This window comes from Zalophus californianus, chromosome 12 (genome assembly GCF_009762305.2).
Source record: "Zalophus californianus isolate mZalCal1 chromosome 12, mZalCal1.pri.v2, whole genome shotgun sequence".
In the NCBI taxonomy this organism is placed as follows: domain Eukaryota; kingdom Metazoa; phylum Chordata; class Mammalia; order Carnivora; family Otariidae; genus Zalophus; species Zalophus californianus.
Genome location: NC_045606.1, coordinates 33607384 through 33627117, shown reverse-complemented (window position 1 = coordinate 33627117; position 19734 = coordinate 33607384). Strand labels below are relative to the sequence as shown.

Below are 19734 nucleotides of genomic sequence, written 5' to 3'. Positions count from 1 at the left end.
AAATAGAAAACAAACCTAACACCTTAAAATCTAATGTTCAGAACCTTTCAGATTTTCCTTGTCAAATTCTTTTTCCTCCTTTTTTCATGCTATCAACATGCCAGTATCTGGGTCTGCAATCAACTCTGCCAAGGAGATGCATATATGGAGAACAGCCCTTTAAAGAGAGGAGCAAAATAACGAAAGATCTTCAAATTCAACTACAGTAACAGCTGCCCCTCTCTTAAAATAAAAGATGTCTAATTATTAGTATTCATGCAGTCAGACTATACCCTCAGAAGGCACAGATCCACTCTTTCAGTCCACAACAGAAATCCTTTTAAGCCATTCGACATCCTGTACTGTGCAGTTTTAGACCTGCACATATGTCTTGGTTGGGGGCCAGGGACTGATATGATTACAAACTCTAGAAAAAACAAAATTTAAGAAGACAAAGAAAGATGTCAAAACTAAAAAATAAAGAAACAGAATTTTTTTAAAATTATAGTACAAAGAAGCCAGTAAGCTGACAAATGGCACGCTACTACATTAATAATGGGAACTATGAATATTCATTACACAATAGTCATAAATAGAAAGAAGGAAAACCAGAGTGCAGATGGGGCAAAAACGCAGAAAGCTTTTCAAAGAGAAGAAAAGAAAGAATGAAGGAAGGAAAGAAAACACACACAAGCCTCAGACAATGCTATTTAAGTAAGGGTCCCTGGGTGGAAACTTTGATCGAAGATAAGACAGCACAATAAAGAAGGAATTCCCTTACACAAAGGTAAATAAATAAACTAGGAACTACCCAGAGTGACAAGAAGTGCTTTCAGTAAAAACACAGTCAGGGTAGTCTTTGCTTAGGATGTTAAGGATTAGAATAATGTATCTCCCAAACCACTGATAAAGTTAGGGAAACTGCACCACCCTCCCAATACCTTCACTCCCCACTTAGAGAAGGGACAGCCCCAGATGAAAACCCAACACACTAGTGTGCAACCTCAAATGCTTGATCTTCATAGATCTCGGGAATGAGGAGGAAAAACCAAAGATATGAAGAGAATTAACCCCAACACATGTGTTCATGGATCACAACTTGATTCTGCCTCCCATTACAAGCGAGAGACGTCTTGAAAAGGTCATCACGTTGGATCCACAGTCTTTCTAGAAGATAGTTTCAAGAGAGGCACAGAAAAATCCTTACATTCTAAATAAGTAAAAACACTGCCACACAAACGGACAGTCATTTCACTTTTTTTTTTTAAATGTGCAGATTATTCTAAACTGTTTCCAAACAAACAACTGGGGGGCGGGGGGAAGACGTGGGTACTAAATTATTGACACCGCAAAACATCTGGCCTGTAGTTTTTAATTAGACAAGAAAGACTCCTGAAGGCAAATGCCACAAGACTGATAGAAGTGGAGTGAGCACCTACTCCAAGTAGGAAAATCAATTTATTTGCAGCACTTTCATTTTGTTTCTCAATTAGTCCCACAGCCAAGGACTACCCTAACACACTCCTAGCATTCATTTGCAACTTAAAAGTCACACAATTCAACAGTAAATGTAATTCAGCCATCATTTAAATGCAAGGAACTTTCAAGGCTCCTTTAAAAAGGCCACAGTCCAGGAGGCTCCCCGCACGCCCTGCCCACTTCGGCTTTTGGCCCAGGGGGCTGTCCAGGTCACCTCCAGTTCCAACACCTCACTAGCCCTGCAACCCTGTGTCAGTTGCTTAACTTCTCTAAATCTCAGTTTCCCCATCTGTAAAAGTAGAAATAATAATGCCAATGTTATTGAGAAGATTTAAAAATGTATTCAATTTATTTTATTTATATTTAAGGGTTTTTTTAAAGTGTCACCATCAATAAACGATTGGTGAATTTCTACAGCATTCTGAAAAATAAGGACAAAAGAAATCTTATAACTGAATTATAGAAATAAACTCACCGAAAGACCCCAATACTAGTATCCATTTATGCTTTCAAGGAACACTTACTCAGCACATACCAGGTACAAAACACTATGCTGAGCAAATGAGATATAGAAGGAGGTAGAAATGCACCTCTACCCCCAAAAACCACATGCTCCCATGGGGAGAAATAAGAGGTGATTGTTAAGGATGCAAATATCTGTTCAGACAACAGGTCCCAAGATCATGATAATAAATGTATGAGAGGAGAACATCCTGATGGAGAAAATCTCCCATTTCATCAACTCATGGACACAGAATAGAGAATAGGGACTTAAGGGCTCCCCTTGCCAAGACAATGAATAGGTTCCTGTTAAAAGGCTGGTAACCAAGAAAGAGAACCACATGGACATCATCAGAGATGACGGGGGAGGCAGCCACCCAGAAGTGGGAAAACAGGGGAAGATTTTCCTCCCTCTGTAAACAGGGTAATCATCACAGATCTTCCTGGAAATTCCTGTCACCAAATGCACATTATTAGATGGGATGGATGTGAGCACTGTTCCCTACTAAGGCATTGGTTAAGAATGTTCACACAGAGCTCCTGAGTGTCTTCTGGGATATAAAATCCCATCCACCGAAGCCCATCTAGCTGACAAACCCACAAGTGGACACTGCTTTCTGCCAGATCCAGTCAGCACGTGGTCACGGCAAGGCTACTGTGACAGAGGAGGAGAGGAACAGTGGCAGGAGGAAGCCTAAGTTTGGACTTCCCAGCCTCAGTTTCCCCATCTTTAAAATGAGGAGGTTCCTAAAATTAGATCACTGATGTCCCATGATAAAGCTAGGCAGGCACCACGCAACCCTCAGCTTGTGTGGAAAGGAGGATGACATAAATGTCACCGAGTGTGACGGGTGCTGTGAGTGGCACAATCAAGTTCTATGAAGAAGTGTACCTGCTATGTCCCAAGACCTATTAAAGAATTTACAAGCATTATCTGACTGATCTTCACAATAACTCTGCCAGGTAGAGATTACGACCCTTGTTGTACAGTTAAAAGGAAAAGGAGGTGCACACAGATTGTCTGTGGGGGGGAAGGGGCAATCCAGCTGGAAGATGGGGCAGCAAGATCCCACGGTGATTTTTACTCACCGCCCTACATCAGAGGGAGCACAGGGTGGAGAGGAATGGGTTCACAGCCCGGGAGAACACAGAGAACACAGTCACAACCAAAGACAGCCAGCGCCAATCAGTTAATCATTCGAAAATAAATCAACTCTCAAAGACAAATACCTAGCCCACCAAACATCGAATCAATAATTCCTGTGACTCACCCCCAAACGGGTGATCCTCGCTGATCCCCGAAATGGTGGTAGATGTCCCACTAAAAGTTCATACACATTTTTCAGATTTCTAACTGGACAAAAATACTATGCACTAATTGTACCATCTACAGGACACACTTGTGGCTTTCACTACAGAAATATTTAATAGACTTTTAAGAGCAAAGGAATGTCAAACTAAAGGTACTAAAGAGGCATATAGTATCTCCAACATTCCTCAAAACAATCTTCAAATAATTAAACCTAATCATCAGTTCTGCGACACAGGATGTTTTAAAAACTCAGCAAACTTACTCTACCCTTTGGTTATTAAATGTCTAGAGAAGTTGAAATAATCAATATTTTATGTTCATTAAAATTTTTTATGTTGAAAAATATTCATCTGAGACCTAAAGAAAAATAACAGCTTTCACTTAGAAAGTTACAAGCATCAAGAGGAAAAAACTGATAAATACAAGAAAGGAAGAGATTAAAAAATCATTTGCAGATGATATGATTATATACCTAGAAAACCCAAAGGAAGCCCCTGAAAAATCCTGGAACCCATGGAGTTCAGTAAAATAGCAAAATAGAAAATAAATATATAAAATCCTATGGGAACAAGAACAATAAAAATTGATTCTCATTCTTAATTAGCTATCTTTTTCAAGTGATGTCTTAAAATAACATTAATGACAAATGAAAAAAGCAAGCCACAAAGATTAAGAAAACTACAATAATGTACTTTATGAAGAGATTTTTATTTAAAAAAGATAAAACATGAACAGCACTGGGACATACCATGTTCCTACACAGGAAAAAAAAACTGTAAACTGAAATGATATTCTTTTAAAAGTATTCAAGATAATTCCTTACTAAATATGAAATTTTAATTTTCTAAATTTTCAGATTTTTTATCATCTGTATTTTTTTATCTTTTCATGAGTGACCAGGTATCATTTTATGTATAAAAATAGGATTCTAATTAAGAACAATAAAAATATCAAAAGTTTTCAAATGTAATCTTTGAGTTTCAAGGCTGTATTTTAATCAAATTTCCAGTTTTCATAAACCCCTGAATGTGTCAACTGAGTTACTGAAAACAAGATTGAGCAGTAAACACAGAGAAACAGAAAAAATCTGACAGCTTCATTTCTTTCCCTTCCTTTACCCTCAAGATAAATGGAATCTGAAGTAAAAAAAAAAAAAAAAAAAAATAGGTGTTAAAACCGAGCTCAGCAGCACATCACACATGCCACTGGCCTTGGAGGAAAAATGCCCAAAAGAAGTGGAAACTAGTTAAAGGCTCTCCCACATAAGTTAAATGTTCCCCAAACAAATAAGAGGAAGGGTTGGCAAATACATTCATTTTTAAAGTAAATATTAACTTTAATGAGCTTGGTGACCGGAAAACTGATTCTGCTCTCTTGATATTTTCACTTCTCTGATCCTTCTCATCAAAAAGAGAAAAAAAAAAAAAAACCCACTAAGAAGGCACAAATTCTCCTGCTTCTGAGCTCAACTTGTATCAGAGAAGAATCTAAAATCACGCTTCATGTTTGTGCCCTCAAATCTTCCCTACTCAACTGGTGGTAAACAAAGAAGACAAATCAAACAATATATGTGCCAGAACCAGTCCCTGAAATGCAGTGGGGAGAATAAGGAAGTTCAAGTCTTTTTTCAGGGGTCATTCTGATCATTGTCGTACAGGGGCCAATTACCATAAAACATTGGCATCCCCTGCCTGCTTTTGTGTTCTTCTTCCCTTGCCCAGTCACGAACCAGAACAGAATGATCTCGGGCACAGTGGAAGGATGGCACAGGCAGCCCATAGGTCATCAGGAGCCTGGACCCACTGCCTGGGCTGTGAAGGGGCTCAGGGCGAGAGAAGCATCGTGCAGGCGGCTGAGCCATCTGCTTCAGACAAGATGGAGCTCACTGTCCCCACCAAGACCAAGCAGTTTGCAGGGGGTAAAAAAGGAAAGAAGAAACCCCAGCGATGTCAGAAGTATAGGAAGAAGAGAAAGAGAGAAAAAACTGGTCTGTTTCTTTTCTCAGCTCCCAGGTTACCAATGAAAAGGAATACAAAGTAGTCAACGTCTCTCTCCATGCCCACCTAAAATCTTTCTTTTTCGGCTAAGGTGTAAATATTAAAAATATCTGCCTTTTTCTGCTATGTTTTTAACCTTCATAAAGATTTTGGTTGTCACAATATGAAACAAAAATGAAGCTAGAGTCACTTCACATGCCCGTGTGAGTGTGTGTGTGTGTGTGTGTGTGTGTGTGTGTGTGTGTGTGTTAGACAGGATTTAAAGAAAAGAACTGAGTTTATCTGACATTTTCTGTTTGATATTAACTACTTGTCTTGTTTAAGGAGGCAATTTTACAACCATTGGCAGATCTTCTGACACTGTTTTCTGACCATGCCAGTTAAAACACACGCCAGCATCAGTTCATAATGCCTCCGCTGGAACCAATCTGTAGGCAGGCTGGTGATCCATGGTCCCTAGTCCAATCATCACCCTTCCATAGCCTTCACTGTCTGCAGAGCCCTAAGGAAATCTGTATTCAACTCCTACTACCAGAAGGATCAAGTTTATATCTCAAATAATTCCATCCAATCACCACCCAAATCCAGACAAAAATGGAAATACAAGCACAGTTTTAACATAAGCTTGAAATTGAAATCTAAAATGCAAAGAATAATTCAGACAAGAGGCCTCCTTGATCTCACACTAACCATGTTTCTCTTCAGCAACTTATTTAATCTTCTTGGCCCTGTTCCCTCTCTGTAAAATGAGTGTAACTCAGCTCAAAAATGACACAGATCTACTGCAGGAATCCTTTAAGTTTACTTGCTTTTATTCCTTATTAGGAAAATCACTCATCTACCAAACATCAGGTGCATCCTTGTAAGAACTTTAGGTCCTCCCCCCATCTGTACGCCACAAAGTACACCCACAGGGCCTGTGTTGTTGTTCTTCTCCCTTCTCCTGGTAAGCAGCCCAGGAAAATGCTAAGCACACCCTGGAGTCAAACAGACTGGGTTGCAATCATGGATTAGACCACAGTCTAGCTGAGGGTCTTTGAGCAAGTCACAACTTCAATGAGCCTCAATTTCCGTATTACCCTTTTGTTGTATTTCCTTTTGTCAGATGTTTCCCCCATACAGGGATACGTATGTTTTACAAAGCTGAGATCCTACTCTATATGTAATGGTTGTTTTTACTCAACATTGTAAGCTTTATTTTATGTTTTTTAATATTTTAGAAATTGTCTGTAATGAGCATGATTACTTTCTTAATAGCAAGTATTAAAATTATTGAGTGAAAAATATGCAACTGTGATAAGAAGGAAAAATTCTGAACCTGAAAAAAAGTCCAGGGTGAGTTCGATATACCGTACTACCTAAAAATATATTCAAATGGAGGGAAATGATTGTATATAAATGCATATATATAAATATTATAAGAAAAATAAAGGAAACACTGTAGTTACTAAAAGTCAATTATCCAAAATTGTGGTCATCCAATTAATGTCATTAATATGGGCTTTAAGATTTTTATCTTCCAATAACTGTACAGAAATTAATATAAAGGCAAACCAGTGTATCTTACAAAATATATATTTATCTATTTCTTCCTTTTATGACTAAAGCACTTTTTGTTGCACATGTAACACATCATTTAGATAAAGTAATGCAAACCTCTTGAGGAAAGTTCTGAGCTCAATTAGGGCGTCTGGGGACAGGCCATATGTTACCAGGCCTTTTGCACACCTGAACCCCAATATCTAATGACCCAAGAATGCTCATTTATAAAATTAAATAGTCTTTCTTTTAAGAGGAGAGAATCAAGCGCTGCAGAACATTCTCCATCATTTCACTTGAAGACGATATAAAGAGAACTACACAACTAAAGATTTAAATAAATGAACACCTATAACACAAAAGAAGTTGTAATTCATGCTTTGAACGATGATTACTAACACAATTTTATCTCATCAATCTTATCTCTTCTTTATCTTTAACTTTTTAATTAATGAAATTTTCATTAAAACTGAAAAAAATAACTAAGTTATTCTTATTCATTTTTCTCTGTTGTAGACTAACGTCTACTTAGCCTCTTCCTTGTTAAAAAATTCTTGATCACTGTCTTAGTTTTCTTTTGGCTAAAATATCTAGAAAACTGAGATATAAAGAAATACACAATTGTAGAACTAGGACTTTATTTTCTGAGCCAAAAATCAGGATGCATGATCTGAAATCAAGAGCTCTTCAAAAAAATTCAGACCACACATGACCACATTAATGTCCATCTTCAATTCCTTTCTAATAGTTCAATAACAGATACTCAGAAAAGTGGCTCTCAGTTATTTTCATCATCTGAGCATTCCTGTGGGAAATGACAGACTCCCAAAAAAGAAGCCTGGCTAGATGCAGCAGCAGTATTCTCAAAATGTGTGATTTTAGTAGGGGAAGTGCACTGAAATCTTTAGGAAGCATTTAGAAACTAACCCTTCACACTCATCACTGTTTTATAGAACTGGTGCAATCTCCTTTTTTTTCAAAATCCTTTAAAAATAGAACAAATAATGCTCTGAAGTAACTAGTTATTGTCATAAGCCCAGCTTTAAGGCAAGAAACAGACTAGAGGAACAGACTAGTTTGTATCCACCAAGACAAATGTCATACTTTCATACTTGGCACGTTTCCCATGGGCAAACTCTGGAATATGCCAAATTCCTGGTACTCTAACTGCAACTCAGCCCCTTTCTTTCCCACTCAAGAAAATACATCAAATAACAATTGAGAGACTGACATCAATCTGCTCTACATTTTTTTAAAGGAAATTATGTGCACACTTCAATATTTCAGCTGATAAGAACACAGAGTTGTAACAATGTGTTTGAGGTTGGCTAGACGAGAATACTAATTCCCACACACTGAATATGAAGATACCTTCTAGACATCACACTTTACAGACATCTCAACGTGAGAGTATATATAGATTGAGAAAACACAAATAAGCACGCAGAATTGGTGACTCCAAGACTCTGTTCAATTCCAAGTCTCTTTCAATACTTATGAGTCTGATTTGCCAGGTTAGAAAAATGTGTATCAGTGAAAAGTCAACTAAGTACTCTATCTGACAAGACTTAAGCTGAGTATACAATTACATGTTACAACAATTTTTTCTACTTTAGTTGTAAAAGCCTTAAAAAATTTTTGGTCCACATATTCCTTACTCTTGATATAACATTTAATATCATGGAATTTAGGATTTAGAGTCGCTATTTAGAAAGACTTAAACACACACAAAAAAACTACTTTTCTGAGCCAAAAATCAGGATGCATGATCTGAAATCAAGAGCTCTTCAAAAAAAATTCAGACCACATGTGACTATATTAATGTCCATCTTCAATTCCTTTCTAATAGTTCAATAACAGATATTCAGAAAGTGGCTCTCAGTCATTTTCATCATCTGAACACACCTTTGGGATATGACAGACTCTCAGAAAAGAAGCATTTTAAATTAAGCACATAATATTGCACAAGACACTGTACTACAGACTACTGCCATATTTTCAGATCATTAAAAAAAAATTTTTTTAAGGAACTCCCCAAACCCATATTTTTAAAACAAAGAAAAGAAAAAAGAAAGGGGTGGAGGGAGGAAGGAAGGAAGAAAGCAGGGAGGGAGGGAAAAGAAAAGAAAGAAAACTTAAAAACTAAACTAAACCAACTTTATATACTGACAACAAAACAGATTCAGAAGGAAAAACTGAATATTCCTTTAATTATTGTCTTTACATAGTGAAAGAGTGCCTTCCAAAAGCCTCATATTGATGCACCCTGGAGGAATCAAGCTTGCAAAATAAAGAGCAATTTTTTGCTTCCAATTTTTTGTAATTGTGCCTTTTGTAAATTTTATGACACAGAGAATAAAAAGAGCTAAGTGTGTTTTAGACTACAAAGAAAAATTAATAAGTGTATCTCTCAGAGAAGGGCCACTTATCTGTCACACTGACCTAAAGGTCAGCACACTCCTGATCAAGTACAGAACATGATTCCAGTCCTCTGAAAACCTTAACCCCTTGGCCTAGCTGATTTCAATTATCATTATGGTGCCTAGAGTAAGTAAGAGGCCATCTCAAATGCAACCAAGCAATTTAAGGATTCGTAGATGATAAATCACTGGCTCAAATTTCAGTGAGAAAGAAAATGGGTATAACATACTCCCTGTAACTGGGCCCATTTTGTTCTTGTTGAAGAATATCATGAACACTTAAGTTGTATTAAAAACACTCCCTACACCAAAGGCCAGCTCTCTACAAAAGAATTCAAACATGCAAATCAAAGCACACCCAGTAAGGGAACACCAACTACTCTTACAGGTGAGACTTCTTATAGGTTAACAGGTCTGCCACCAGGATGCACAGAGCTCACGAAGACAAACAGGACCCAACTCATGCTTTCAATTTCTGTAACATTCTATCTTTTGGGAGTTAAGAATATGGAAGTGACTAATTCTCCCAAATGTCATACATTTTACATTGTGTGACATGTTACTTCCTCTCTGAATTTTTACAGCACTACCCAAACATTCTAGCCACTGTCTGGGACTAGACATAATTATTGTAATTATGTCTACCATGATTAGGGAGACAGTAAATGTGATCAAACATTTATAGAAAGGAAAAACTAAAGCACAGAAAGTTGTAAGAATCCAAAAATTTCAACTAAGTTCCAATGACAGAATTAAGGAGGAAGTGAGGTTCTTTTTCAGCCACCCGAAATGTCACATTTGAAAAATTACTACGTACCAGATTACTGGCACAATCAGAGAATAGTCTGTAAATTTCCAGACTTCTTGCACGGTACAGGTTCCAGGGATGTCAGACATGACCACGGTGAAAATAAAAGCGGACATAAAGTCATGTAAAATCTTACTATAAAGAGAGTGAGACTGAATCTGTGCCCAGGCCCAACACGCCATGATGACAGGAGCAGGCCAACAGGTACATGCCAGTGGGATTAAATTCTGTGAGACTTACTAGACTGAGAGTCAGGTTCAGAGCATATCCAGAGGCTGACATAAAAAACACATCAATAAATACTTGCTGCACAAATCTCTGCATCAGGAAGTGTCATGACAAGAAAGACATTTGGGGAAGGGTGGCGGAGAGGAGTGAGAGATGGAACAGTGAGACCAATTAAGAGGCTACTGGGATTAAAAAAAAAAAAGGTAAAAGTGATAAAGTCGGAACTGAGGTGGTGGCAGCTGGAATGATAATGAAGGCATTAAAGTAAGAGACAACTGATGAGGGTGCAAAGGTGAGCAAAAGATAGATCACAGAAGGCCTTGAATGCCAACTTAAGAATCTGGACTTCAACCTGCAGCCAAGAGGGAGCTTTTAAAATACTAAGCAAGAGAGGGACGCCTAGGTGGCTCAGTCGTTCAGTGTCTGCCTTCGGCTCAGGTCATGGTCCCAGGGTCCTGGGATCGAGCCCCATGTCGGGCTCCCTGCTCGGTGGGAAGCCTGCTTCTCCCTCTCCCACTTCCCCTGCTGTGTTCCCTCTCTCGCTGTGTCTCTCTCTGTCAAATAACGCCTGGGTGGCTCAGTTGGTTGGGCGACTGCCTTCGGCTCAGGTTATGATCCTGGAGTCCCGGGATCGAGTCCCGCATCGGGCTCCCTGCTCAGCAGGGAGTCTGCTTCTCCCTCTGACCCTCTTCCCTCTCATGCTCTCTATCTCTTTCTCTCTCTCTCAAATAAATGAATAAAATCTTTAAAAAAAAATAAACATATAAATAAAGAAAATAAAATACTAAGCCAGAGAAACGCCATGACTGGCATTTCAGATCTGGTACAGTGCTGGAACAGGAGGCAAGCTGTAGGCAGGGAAGCCATGAGATGCTGACTGCAAGCCCAGGCAAGAGAGGCTGAGGCTCACTGTGCGCCTCAGCAGGGGGAAGGGAGGTGGCAGGAGGCAACAAGGACCAAGCCAGTGTCAGGATGTGGGGCCTGGAGGGAAGCACAGGTCGGTGTCAGGCTGCTTCTGCCTTGGAAAATCACTGATACGGGAAAGAGAAAAGGCAGAGGTTTAGGAGTATTTTGTACATGCTGAGACTGAGGTGACATGGAGACACAGAGGGAGAAACATCTAATATCTGGGTGTGGAGTTCAGAGCAGAAAGTGAGGTCAGCCAGGTGCGTGTAAGTATAATAAGGGAGTAGCCAAAAGCAAGAGCTGGACAGACTCCTCGGGGGACCATGACAAAATGATCACGGTGGACGGAAGGCTTCTGCTGCCACTGAAGAGTTGGGGAAGGCTTGCCCTCGCTCAGCGCCTCAGCTAAAAGACCTGTACAAAGGAAGAGACAGAGTAAGAAAGGATAAGTAGATAAGGAAGGACTCAATTACACACGCTTCTGGAGTGAAAGCAGGGAAAGGAATGAAGAGGGAAGGAGGAAACTAGCCTGGGACAGCAGCAAAGACACATCCTCCTCTGAGACCAGAAAAAGGGAAGGAAAATTGGAGGTACCCGTGCGGGCAAGGTGCTGACATCTAATAGTACTAAGTGTTCCAAGGAGTTGGAGGGTGTTACGGGTTGGACTGTGACCACCGGCAATTCTTATGTTGAAGTCTTCCCCACCCCACACCCCCACCCCGTACCTCTGAACGTGATCTTTGGAAATAGGGTCAGTGCAGATGTCGTTAGTTAAATTAAGAGGAGGTCATGCCGGAGTCGGGTGGGCCTTTAATTCAATATGACTGGTGTCTTTATATTTTTTCTTTCTTTTTTTTTTTAACTTAAATTCAATTAATGAACATACAATGTATTATTGGTTCCTGAGGTAAAGGTCAGTGATTCACCAGTCTTATATAACACCCAGTGCTCATGACATCACGTGCCCTCCTTCATTGACTGGTGTCTTTATAAAAAGGGGAAAGTTGGATCCACAGACACTCATTAAGGGAAGGTGATGCAAAGACACACGGGGAGAAGAAAGCCATCTGCAAACGAAGGAAGGAGGCCTGGGACATATCCTTCGCTCACAGCCTTCGGAAGGAACCAGCCCAACCCATGCTTTGATTTCAGACTTCTGGTCTTCAGAACTGGGAAACAATTGACTCCTGTTGTTCAAGCCACCCAGTTTGTGGTACTTTTCTATGGCAAGTCTAGCAAACGAATACAGAGGGAAAGTCATCTCCTAAAGGAAGGAGGGATGGGGAAGGGTAGCTAGGAGGTTTGAGGGACACGGAAAGGTTTCAGCAGGAAACAGGCCAGCCACACAGTGCAAGACTGTGCACAGTCGCCTCGGGTTCCAGCGAAGGCCAGAGATGATAAATTTATTTACAGAGTGATTTCCTCAAGCAGCTCTTGGCAGCCAGTGGGTAAGAGAGGAAAAGATGCCAGGTCAGAATCGAGGGCTGGCAGAGTAGATTACCAGCAAAGTACAAAGGGATACGGCCATGGAGGATACTGGCAGGGGAGTGATGTACCATCAGCAAAGAGAGAAGGAAACAGGGGAGGGGGATGGGATGCAGGCTAAAGAAGGGGATAGGGCAGATGGAGAAGGCGTCATCTGGAAACAAGGAGCCAGCAAAGAGAAGAGAGCGTGAGGAAGCTAACAGGGAAAGACTGTTACTGGGATTTCATATTTTCCATGAGGAAGTCTGGGAAGTTGGAAGCTAGACCGCTGTATACAATGTATACGTTACTCACACACTCTGAGGCCTGAGGTGGTAACAGTAGCTGGGTGGTGAAAAAAACAGCAACAGCTCCCACCACCCACAGTGCAGGGACAATAATGCCCAGGGGTATCCCCAAATCATATTTGTACATGATTCCTAGAATTGGGTTCTCAGAAAAATGACTACTGGAAATCCATCCTCTCCGGTATATATTTATACATAATTACGAAGAGGGGTTTGGACTAGAAGCAGAGATCAACGCATACTACCCCATCTAGCGCGCAAAATTATTATATTAAGTAGAGAAGAAGCAAGTTAACCTATAAAAATGTACTTGAGGAAGTGAGAGATCAGATGTAAAAATGTTAAGACATTTCAGACGCTCTGTACACATTTCCTTAGGATACAAGAAATAAAATAGCTGGAAAATGCCAAAACTTGTGTAGGCAGCCCCTTCTACTTTGCAAACAAGGAACAAATGACCAGAGCACAGAAGAATTAGAAAAGTTGTAAGTGATCCTTCATTTTTTTCCAAACAAATAAGTGCTTAATTATCTGGATTATATATGATAAACAAACAAAACTCTTTGTATTTTCAAAAGTTTACTTCAATCACTAGAATTTTTGTATGTCTCACTAAAGAACCAAGCATAGTCAACACTTTGTTCTGGCAATTCATCAGAGCTAAAATAACACAAAGGCATGCAGCAGAACAAAAACTACACAATTTAACCTTTTTCATTTACACACAAGAACAATTCATAAATCGTTGTGGCTTTAGACATTTACAACTCTTTCTACACACGTTTATACTTAGAACTTCTTACTTTCAACGTTCGAAAAGTTTTAGGCGAAGTACTTTTACATTAGAAGAGATTAACTGTATTTTCTGACCTTTTATACTTCAGGTCTCATATTTATTTTATTTTTTTATTTTCATTTTTTAATTAATTTTATTATGTTAGTCACCATACATTACATCATTAGTTTTTGATTCATTTTTTGCATATAACACCCAGTGCTCCATGCAATATGTGCCCTCTTTAATACCCATCACCAGGCTAACCCATCCCCCCATCCTGCTCCCCTCTAGAACCCTCAGTTTGTTTCTCAGAGTCCATAGTCTCTCGTGGTTCGTCTTCCCCTCCGATTCCCCCCCCTTCATTTTTCCCTTCCTACTATCTTTTTTTTTTTTTAACATATAATGTATTATTTGTTTCAGAGGTACAGGTCTGCGATTCATCAGTCTTACACAATTCACAGTGCTCACCATAGCACATACCCTCCCCAATGTACTTTAGGTCTCATTTTAAAACAAATCCCTAAATAAAAAAAAATAAGATTCAAAGCCTTCCTTGAAGTCATAGTACAGTATTGTTCACTGGCACAGGGAAAATGGGACCACTCAGGGGACAGGACCTACAACATCTACTGGGGACAAAAGGTGAGAAAAATTTGGAAAGTTCTGCAACTTTATATAAGGATATCAGGATATCCTTATAAATGGTTAGTCTATCCACATGAAATATATAGATTAAACCCGCAGAGCACAAAATGCTTCCTATTTTAATCAGGGCCCAGATACACAATGAATGAAGGCCAAAAGGTCATCCTCTCCCCAAATATGATGGGCTTCAACAAAATTTCCTACTCCAACAAAATTACCTCTTGTAAACATCCCTCCATACTTAACTTCCAAAGAGCCTCATTCTCTCTCTACAACAACCATTAGCACACTGTTTCTGAATATAATTCCAGGATGCTTATAAAAATTTGCAATCATGGTATTTTAGCCTATTTAAGAATGAATGAATAAATAGGTCTTTCAAATAGGTCCACGTTTCTTTTTCTCCTCTCCTCAAGGTCAAACATTTACACAAACCCTAGAGAAATCCTCTGTAGCAATCAGGGAGTAGCAACTAAACTCTATCCGCAAGCTAAGTAGCCCTCCACCTCATAAATACTGAGTAAGAAGAGAGTTGCCACACCTTGATGTATATCTAAGAGCTTACCCAGCCCCCACGTTTGAAGAATCAAATTTTACCTGAATTCCAACAGACTACAAGAGGAAAAGAAGACCAAGAAATGAGTTCAAGAAAACTTCTAACACTGTAGTTTGAAGACGGTCATTGAACAACTAGGTGATTTTCTGTTTATTTAATCACAGACGCAGTGCTGTTTTCTGATCTTAGTAAAATTGTAAATTCGTAAGATTTCAGCCTACATTTAAAGATAGAAAGCAACTTGAGGATGATCATCTATCTACCTGACTGGTTTTACAAACAAGAAAACTGAATGGCTAGAAACTGGCAAAGGAGAATCCACACTGTCTGACATTTGGTTCAACACTCTCTTTCCTTATTAGCAACAGATATTTACTCATATTCAACAGATATATTTACTGAATGTTAACCACGTGCAAGACACCCGAGGATTACAAAGCGGAATTTTAGAGGAGTATCCGAAAGTAACTCTCTTTATAGCTCTAATTCTTAATTTCGAACTAAATCTTTCCTTCCTCCTTGTAGCCCTTCCAAATACAGAAGGTGATGTCATGGTGAGAACATCGGTAAAGAAATGATGATGATGATGATGATAATGACAAAGACAATGACAATACCAACTGAGACACTTACTATGTGCCCATCACTACCTGTTACCTTTACATACATAGCTTATTTAATCTTCAGAACAATCTTAGGAGGGAGATAAGTATCTCTAATTGATAAAAGGTTTGGAAAAAGTAAGTCAATAGCCCCTGAAAGGGTAGTCAAGTTCGGGTTTACACCCAGGCATGACTTTACTACTACTACTGTCTCCTAGGTGCCTGACCCTGGCACTTCCCATAATTAACTGGAAATTCCCTGGCCCCTCTGGACCTCAATTTCTTCATCAGTGAAATGATGAAGTTGGTCACATGATTTCCAACATCTCTTCCCAGTGTACCATTCTGCAATTTTCTAAGTTGAGGTTTTTAACCAATCTCTTGTGGTGCAGAGGAAGGAAAACACTTTGTAAAAGCTAAGGATAATTTTGCCCCAAATGACAAAATCCAGACCTTTGTGCAGAGGTTTCCTGGTAAAGGAGGGTGGGTTGTTACTGGCTTGATATATCCTTAACTTTCATCTAGGTTCCAGCCTCAGATTTTTTTGAAAGCTAATCTCACAGCCACATGACAAAATAACATACAATCATTAACAATGGCATTTAAACTAAATAGGAGGTTTTTCAAATCCCTAATAATGATTAGGAGTCCTCTGTAAAAACATGGAAAATACCACATTATTGCTTTTATAAGAAAAAAAGCAGGATGCAATATATGGCTTTTTTTGTTTGTTTGTTTCTGAACAAGGAGAAAGAAGCAAGTACATTCAACAGTGGTTGTTAGTAGGTGGTTAGTAGTGGTTAGATAGTAGGATTGGTAGATTTTTCTTCCTTTTTCCTTATTTTTCTTTTTTATGTAAGCTTAAATTACCTCCATAATTAGAGGGGAGACTTTTCTTTACAAAGAGAGAAAAGGTGTCCAATATTCTCACATTGATTTCTTCTGAGAAGAAAATACTCTCTTAAAAGCATCTCAGTAACACTGCAGACATTCCAGAAATACAGGTTTAGAGGAGAACATCATTATTACCCACTACAGATGAGGAAGAAAATAGTCCTCTATTGCTTCAGGTCTAGAATAACTAAGATTTACAGGATGTTTCAGGACTCCTGGTAGGGGAAGTTGCTTTGGAGTCCAGGGACACGTAGCTCCAGAGAGCTGGGCGCCAGGAAAAAAAAAAGAACAGGTGCAAACGACGAAGCAGCAGACGGTGAGAGCCAAAAGTCACTGACCCCATCCAGAAATCCCGATCTGGAGCAGGCTCTCCCTGCGTGGTCCTGCCCCGCACCCGGGCCAACCACATGGTCAAGGGGCCTTTCCCTGAGCACAAATGTCCTCACTTCTCTGAAGCACTACACAGAGGGATGACAGGTAGCATATTTCATGGAATCTGCAACTGAAAAATCACAACCACAACCAAACTAATCTAGGCTCCATTAGGCTGCAGGATAAGCACGTTGTGTGTATACCTCTGTGTTCACATATAAACTTCCAATATATACACACATGTGGCCCAGTTTATAACACAGATCAGTAACCATGGCTTTGGACGGTGACAATGAAACACTTCACTCTATAGCTCTCTTGAGAATATTTTGTAAACACACTGTGTCTCTCGTGATTCCCACTGATACTACACAAAACTCAGGAAAGAATACAATTTAAAAATCACATTCAGATGCTATTAATTACATAGGAACCCGCGCCTTACTGGAACAGACTTTTTTTTGCTACTTTGTAGCAAGTAGATAAAGACAGATCTGATATACAAAGAATAGAAAAACAAGAACAGGAAAAGTCAGCTTCTCCTCTGGGAGTCTGACAGATAATATGTGGCGTCAACATCACATCACACCCGGAGTCAGAGGAGGGCTGCAGGGAACCGCGATGCCCAACTCCCCAACAAATCCAGACTTGCCCTAAGCATCCACCTCACACTGGGCTTCACCAGCTCTGCCACCATTAAGAAAGCAGCAATACAAAGGCCAGTGGGTATCTTTTATTCATTTAAAAAGACATATTTATGTTGATTGCTACCAAAACTCCTTCGAATGATTACTTAAACCTGAAAATAATGTAACTAGAGAGATGACATCTTTTTTTTTAAGGCATTTTTTTTCTAAGTGTGAAGTTGGCACCTATTAACTGTACCTGGCGGTAATTAAATACATCTAACATTAGATAAAGAAATTTAACCTACCTCATCAAAGCTGGTGTCCTCTTTCTTCAAAGCTACAAAATAAAAAGGGAAAGGAAACAGTTATTGTGAAACATCTCAAAGAGACTAAGCATCTAAGTTCTAGAAAACAGAAGGAAAACAAAGCAGTATGGTGTTTTCATTTCAGAAAGTAAAACTGTACCCCAACCTGAATAACAATGTTATGATACAAATAGGAAAGCTGCAAATGAGACAGAGAATTGCACAGCATGCATCTTCGTGGAAACAGTTTCATAAATATGTAAATGGACGATCCTCCCAAGTATGGAAAAGAAGTATGCATATCTTTCCCCTATCTCTTCTTTAGTAGAAAAACGTTTTAATGAAAGTACGAAAGCATCAAAAAGTAATCTTAAAGAAATTTCCCCCTCAACTCCTGGGTTTTGAGCATATATCATTGGGCACAGTGTGTGATCCTCCCAAACCAATTGTCAGGATGACACCCCCTCTGCACAGTGCCCTAAATGAGATTTTCATGCCAAGAGAAGTTTAAATACGGTGAGAAAAGACTAAGCATGTAAAATAAGCACTGCAGAGACATAATTCAAGCATTTCAACATGATCCATTTTATAACAAAGTATCACCAAAGGAAACAATACATTCAGAATATTTTATAGGAGTTAGCAAATACTTAAAATTTATTTAAATATGCAGCTTCAGAACTGGAATTTTATTACTCTAAAGAGAAAGAGAAGTATTTCATGCATTGTTGGCAAACACCCTAGTTGCTTAAATCCTACAATTACTTAGAATGTTTCATATTAAGGAGAATGCACAAAGGAACTAATTTGGCTGAAAGCACTAGTTGGAGAAATGTTTCCAATTTATAGAATTGTGCATAGGTGTTTACTGGTCTATACTAGACAGTTCTAGTCAGGATAGAAGCACTTGTGTCACTCTTACTTGGAAAGCTATGTTCTGACAAAAGCAATGGAAAGCAAATTATGTTGGCAATTAAGCTCTGAGAGAAGTCATGTGCTTAAACTGAAGTTATCATTTCAGAGCCTGTACTATACAGTCTAGCAATCTTGAAAAGGATATTTTCTGTTTCCTACTATAGATGAGGTTGTGGAGAGTTAAGGTGGATGAGAGCAGATTGAGGGAGATAAAATGTTTTTGAAAGTTTAATTCTTAGTTTTCCTCCTTTTTGCCTAAGAAACTGATCTGTAATATATTTCTCTACTTGCTTTATTAGAGGACAACTTCTTCTGAATGAAAAATTAAGACAGCCCTTTCTCCTAGTCTGAAATGGCTTATCTTGCATTCAATTACTTACACACATTTTATTATGTATTTGCTTTAACTTACATTAAATCCAAAATAAGCTATTTCGATAGAAAGCTATCAAGAAAGCTAAGAGCCTAGATGATCTTTAATTGCTATATTTTAACTTAGAATGTAAAACTTCTAATCTGGAAGGCTTTCTTTAAATATCAACCAACTACAACCCTCATATCCTAAACTACAACCCTCACTTCCTTCAAACCTAAGACATGTCCTCTAATCAACATACTTGAGTAGTGATTCCTAGATAAAATATTAATGACCTACATAAATATAGGCAAGTTGTTCCATCTAAAAAAAAAAAAGTGTTTTTTTGGAATAAGAAATGATTAGCTCAGTGATTCCAAATACAAAGTCAATCACTGTACAGCCTCATACCTAGCTCATTTAACAAAGATGAATGAAAAATTATATGGCTGTCATGCAAGATCCAAAGCTAAAGCACCAAACTTATAATTCACAGCACAAACTTCCTATACTTTATATACTTTGGACATAATAAAGTTCCAAAATTTAGCCATGGTTTGTCTTAAGTAAAGCATCAAATAGGAACTGCAGTTGAACTATCTTTCCGGTAACTGCAAACAGAATGAAGACCCTCAAGCTGAGAGAAAGCAAAAAACTAAAATGTCTTTGACATCCAGACGGGGCTCTTTCTTTCTTGCCTCCTGGATAAAGAGGTGGGTCTGAGGGCAAAAGAGAAGGAAGA

At 38.8% G+C, this 19734-nt stretch overlaps 1 protein-coding gene across 2 annotated transcripts in view; it reads right to left on the bottom strand.

Moving 5' to 3' along the window:
• Positions 1-19734, bottom strand: part of CDK14 (cyclin dependent kinase 14) — a 547481-nt gene that overhangs the window by 522367 nt on the left and 5380 nt on the right. For both annotated transcript variants that reach the window (XR_003516423.2, XM_027573639.2), the window contains exon 2: positions 17723-17754. Coding sequence is in view for 1 of the 2 variants with exons in the window: in XM_027573639.2 (XP_027429440.1) it covers positions 17723-17754 (32 nt within the window). In the remaining variant the exon portion in view is untranslated. The remainder of the gene's footprint in view (positions 1-17722; positions 17755-19734) is intronic.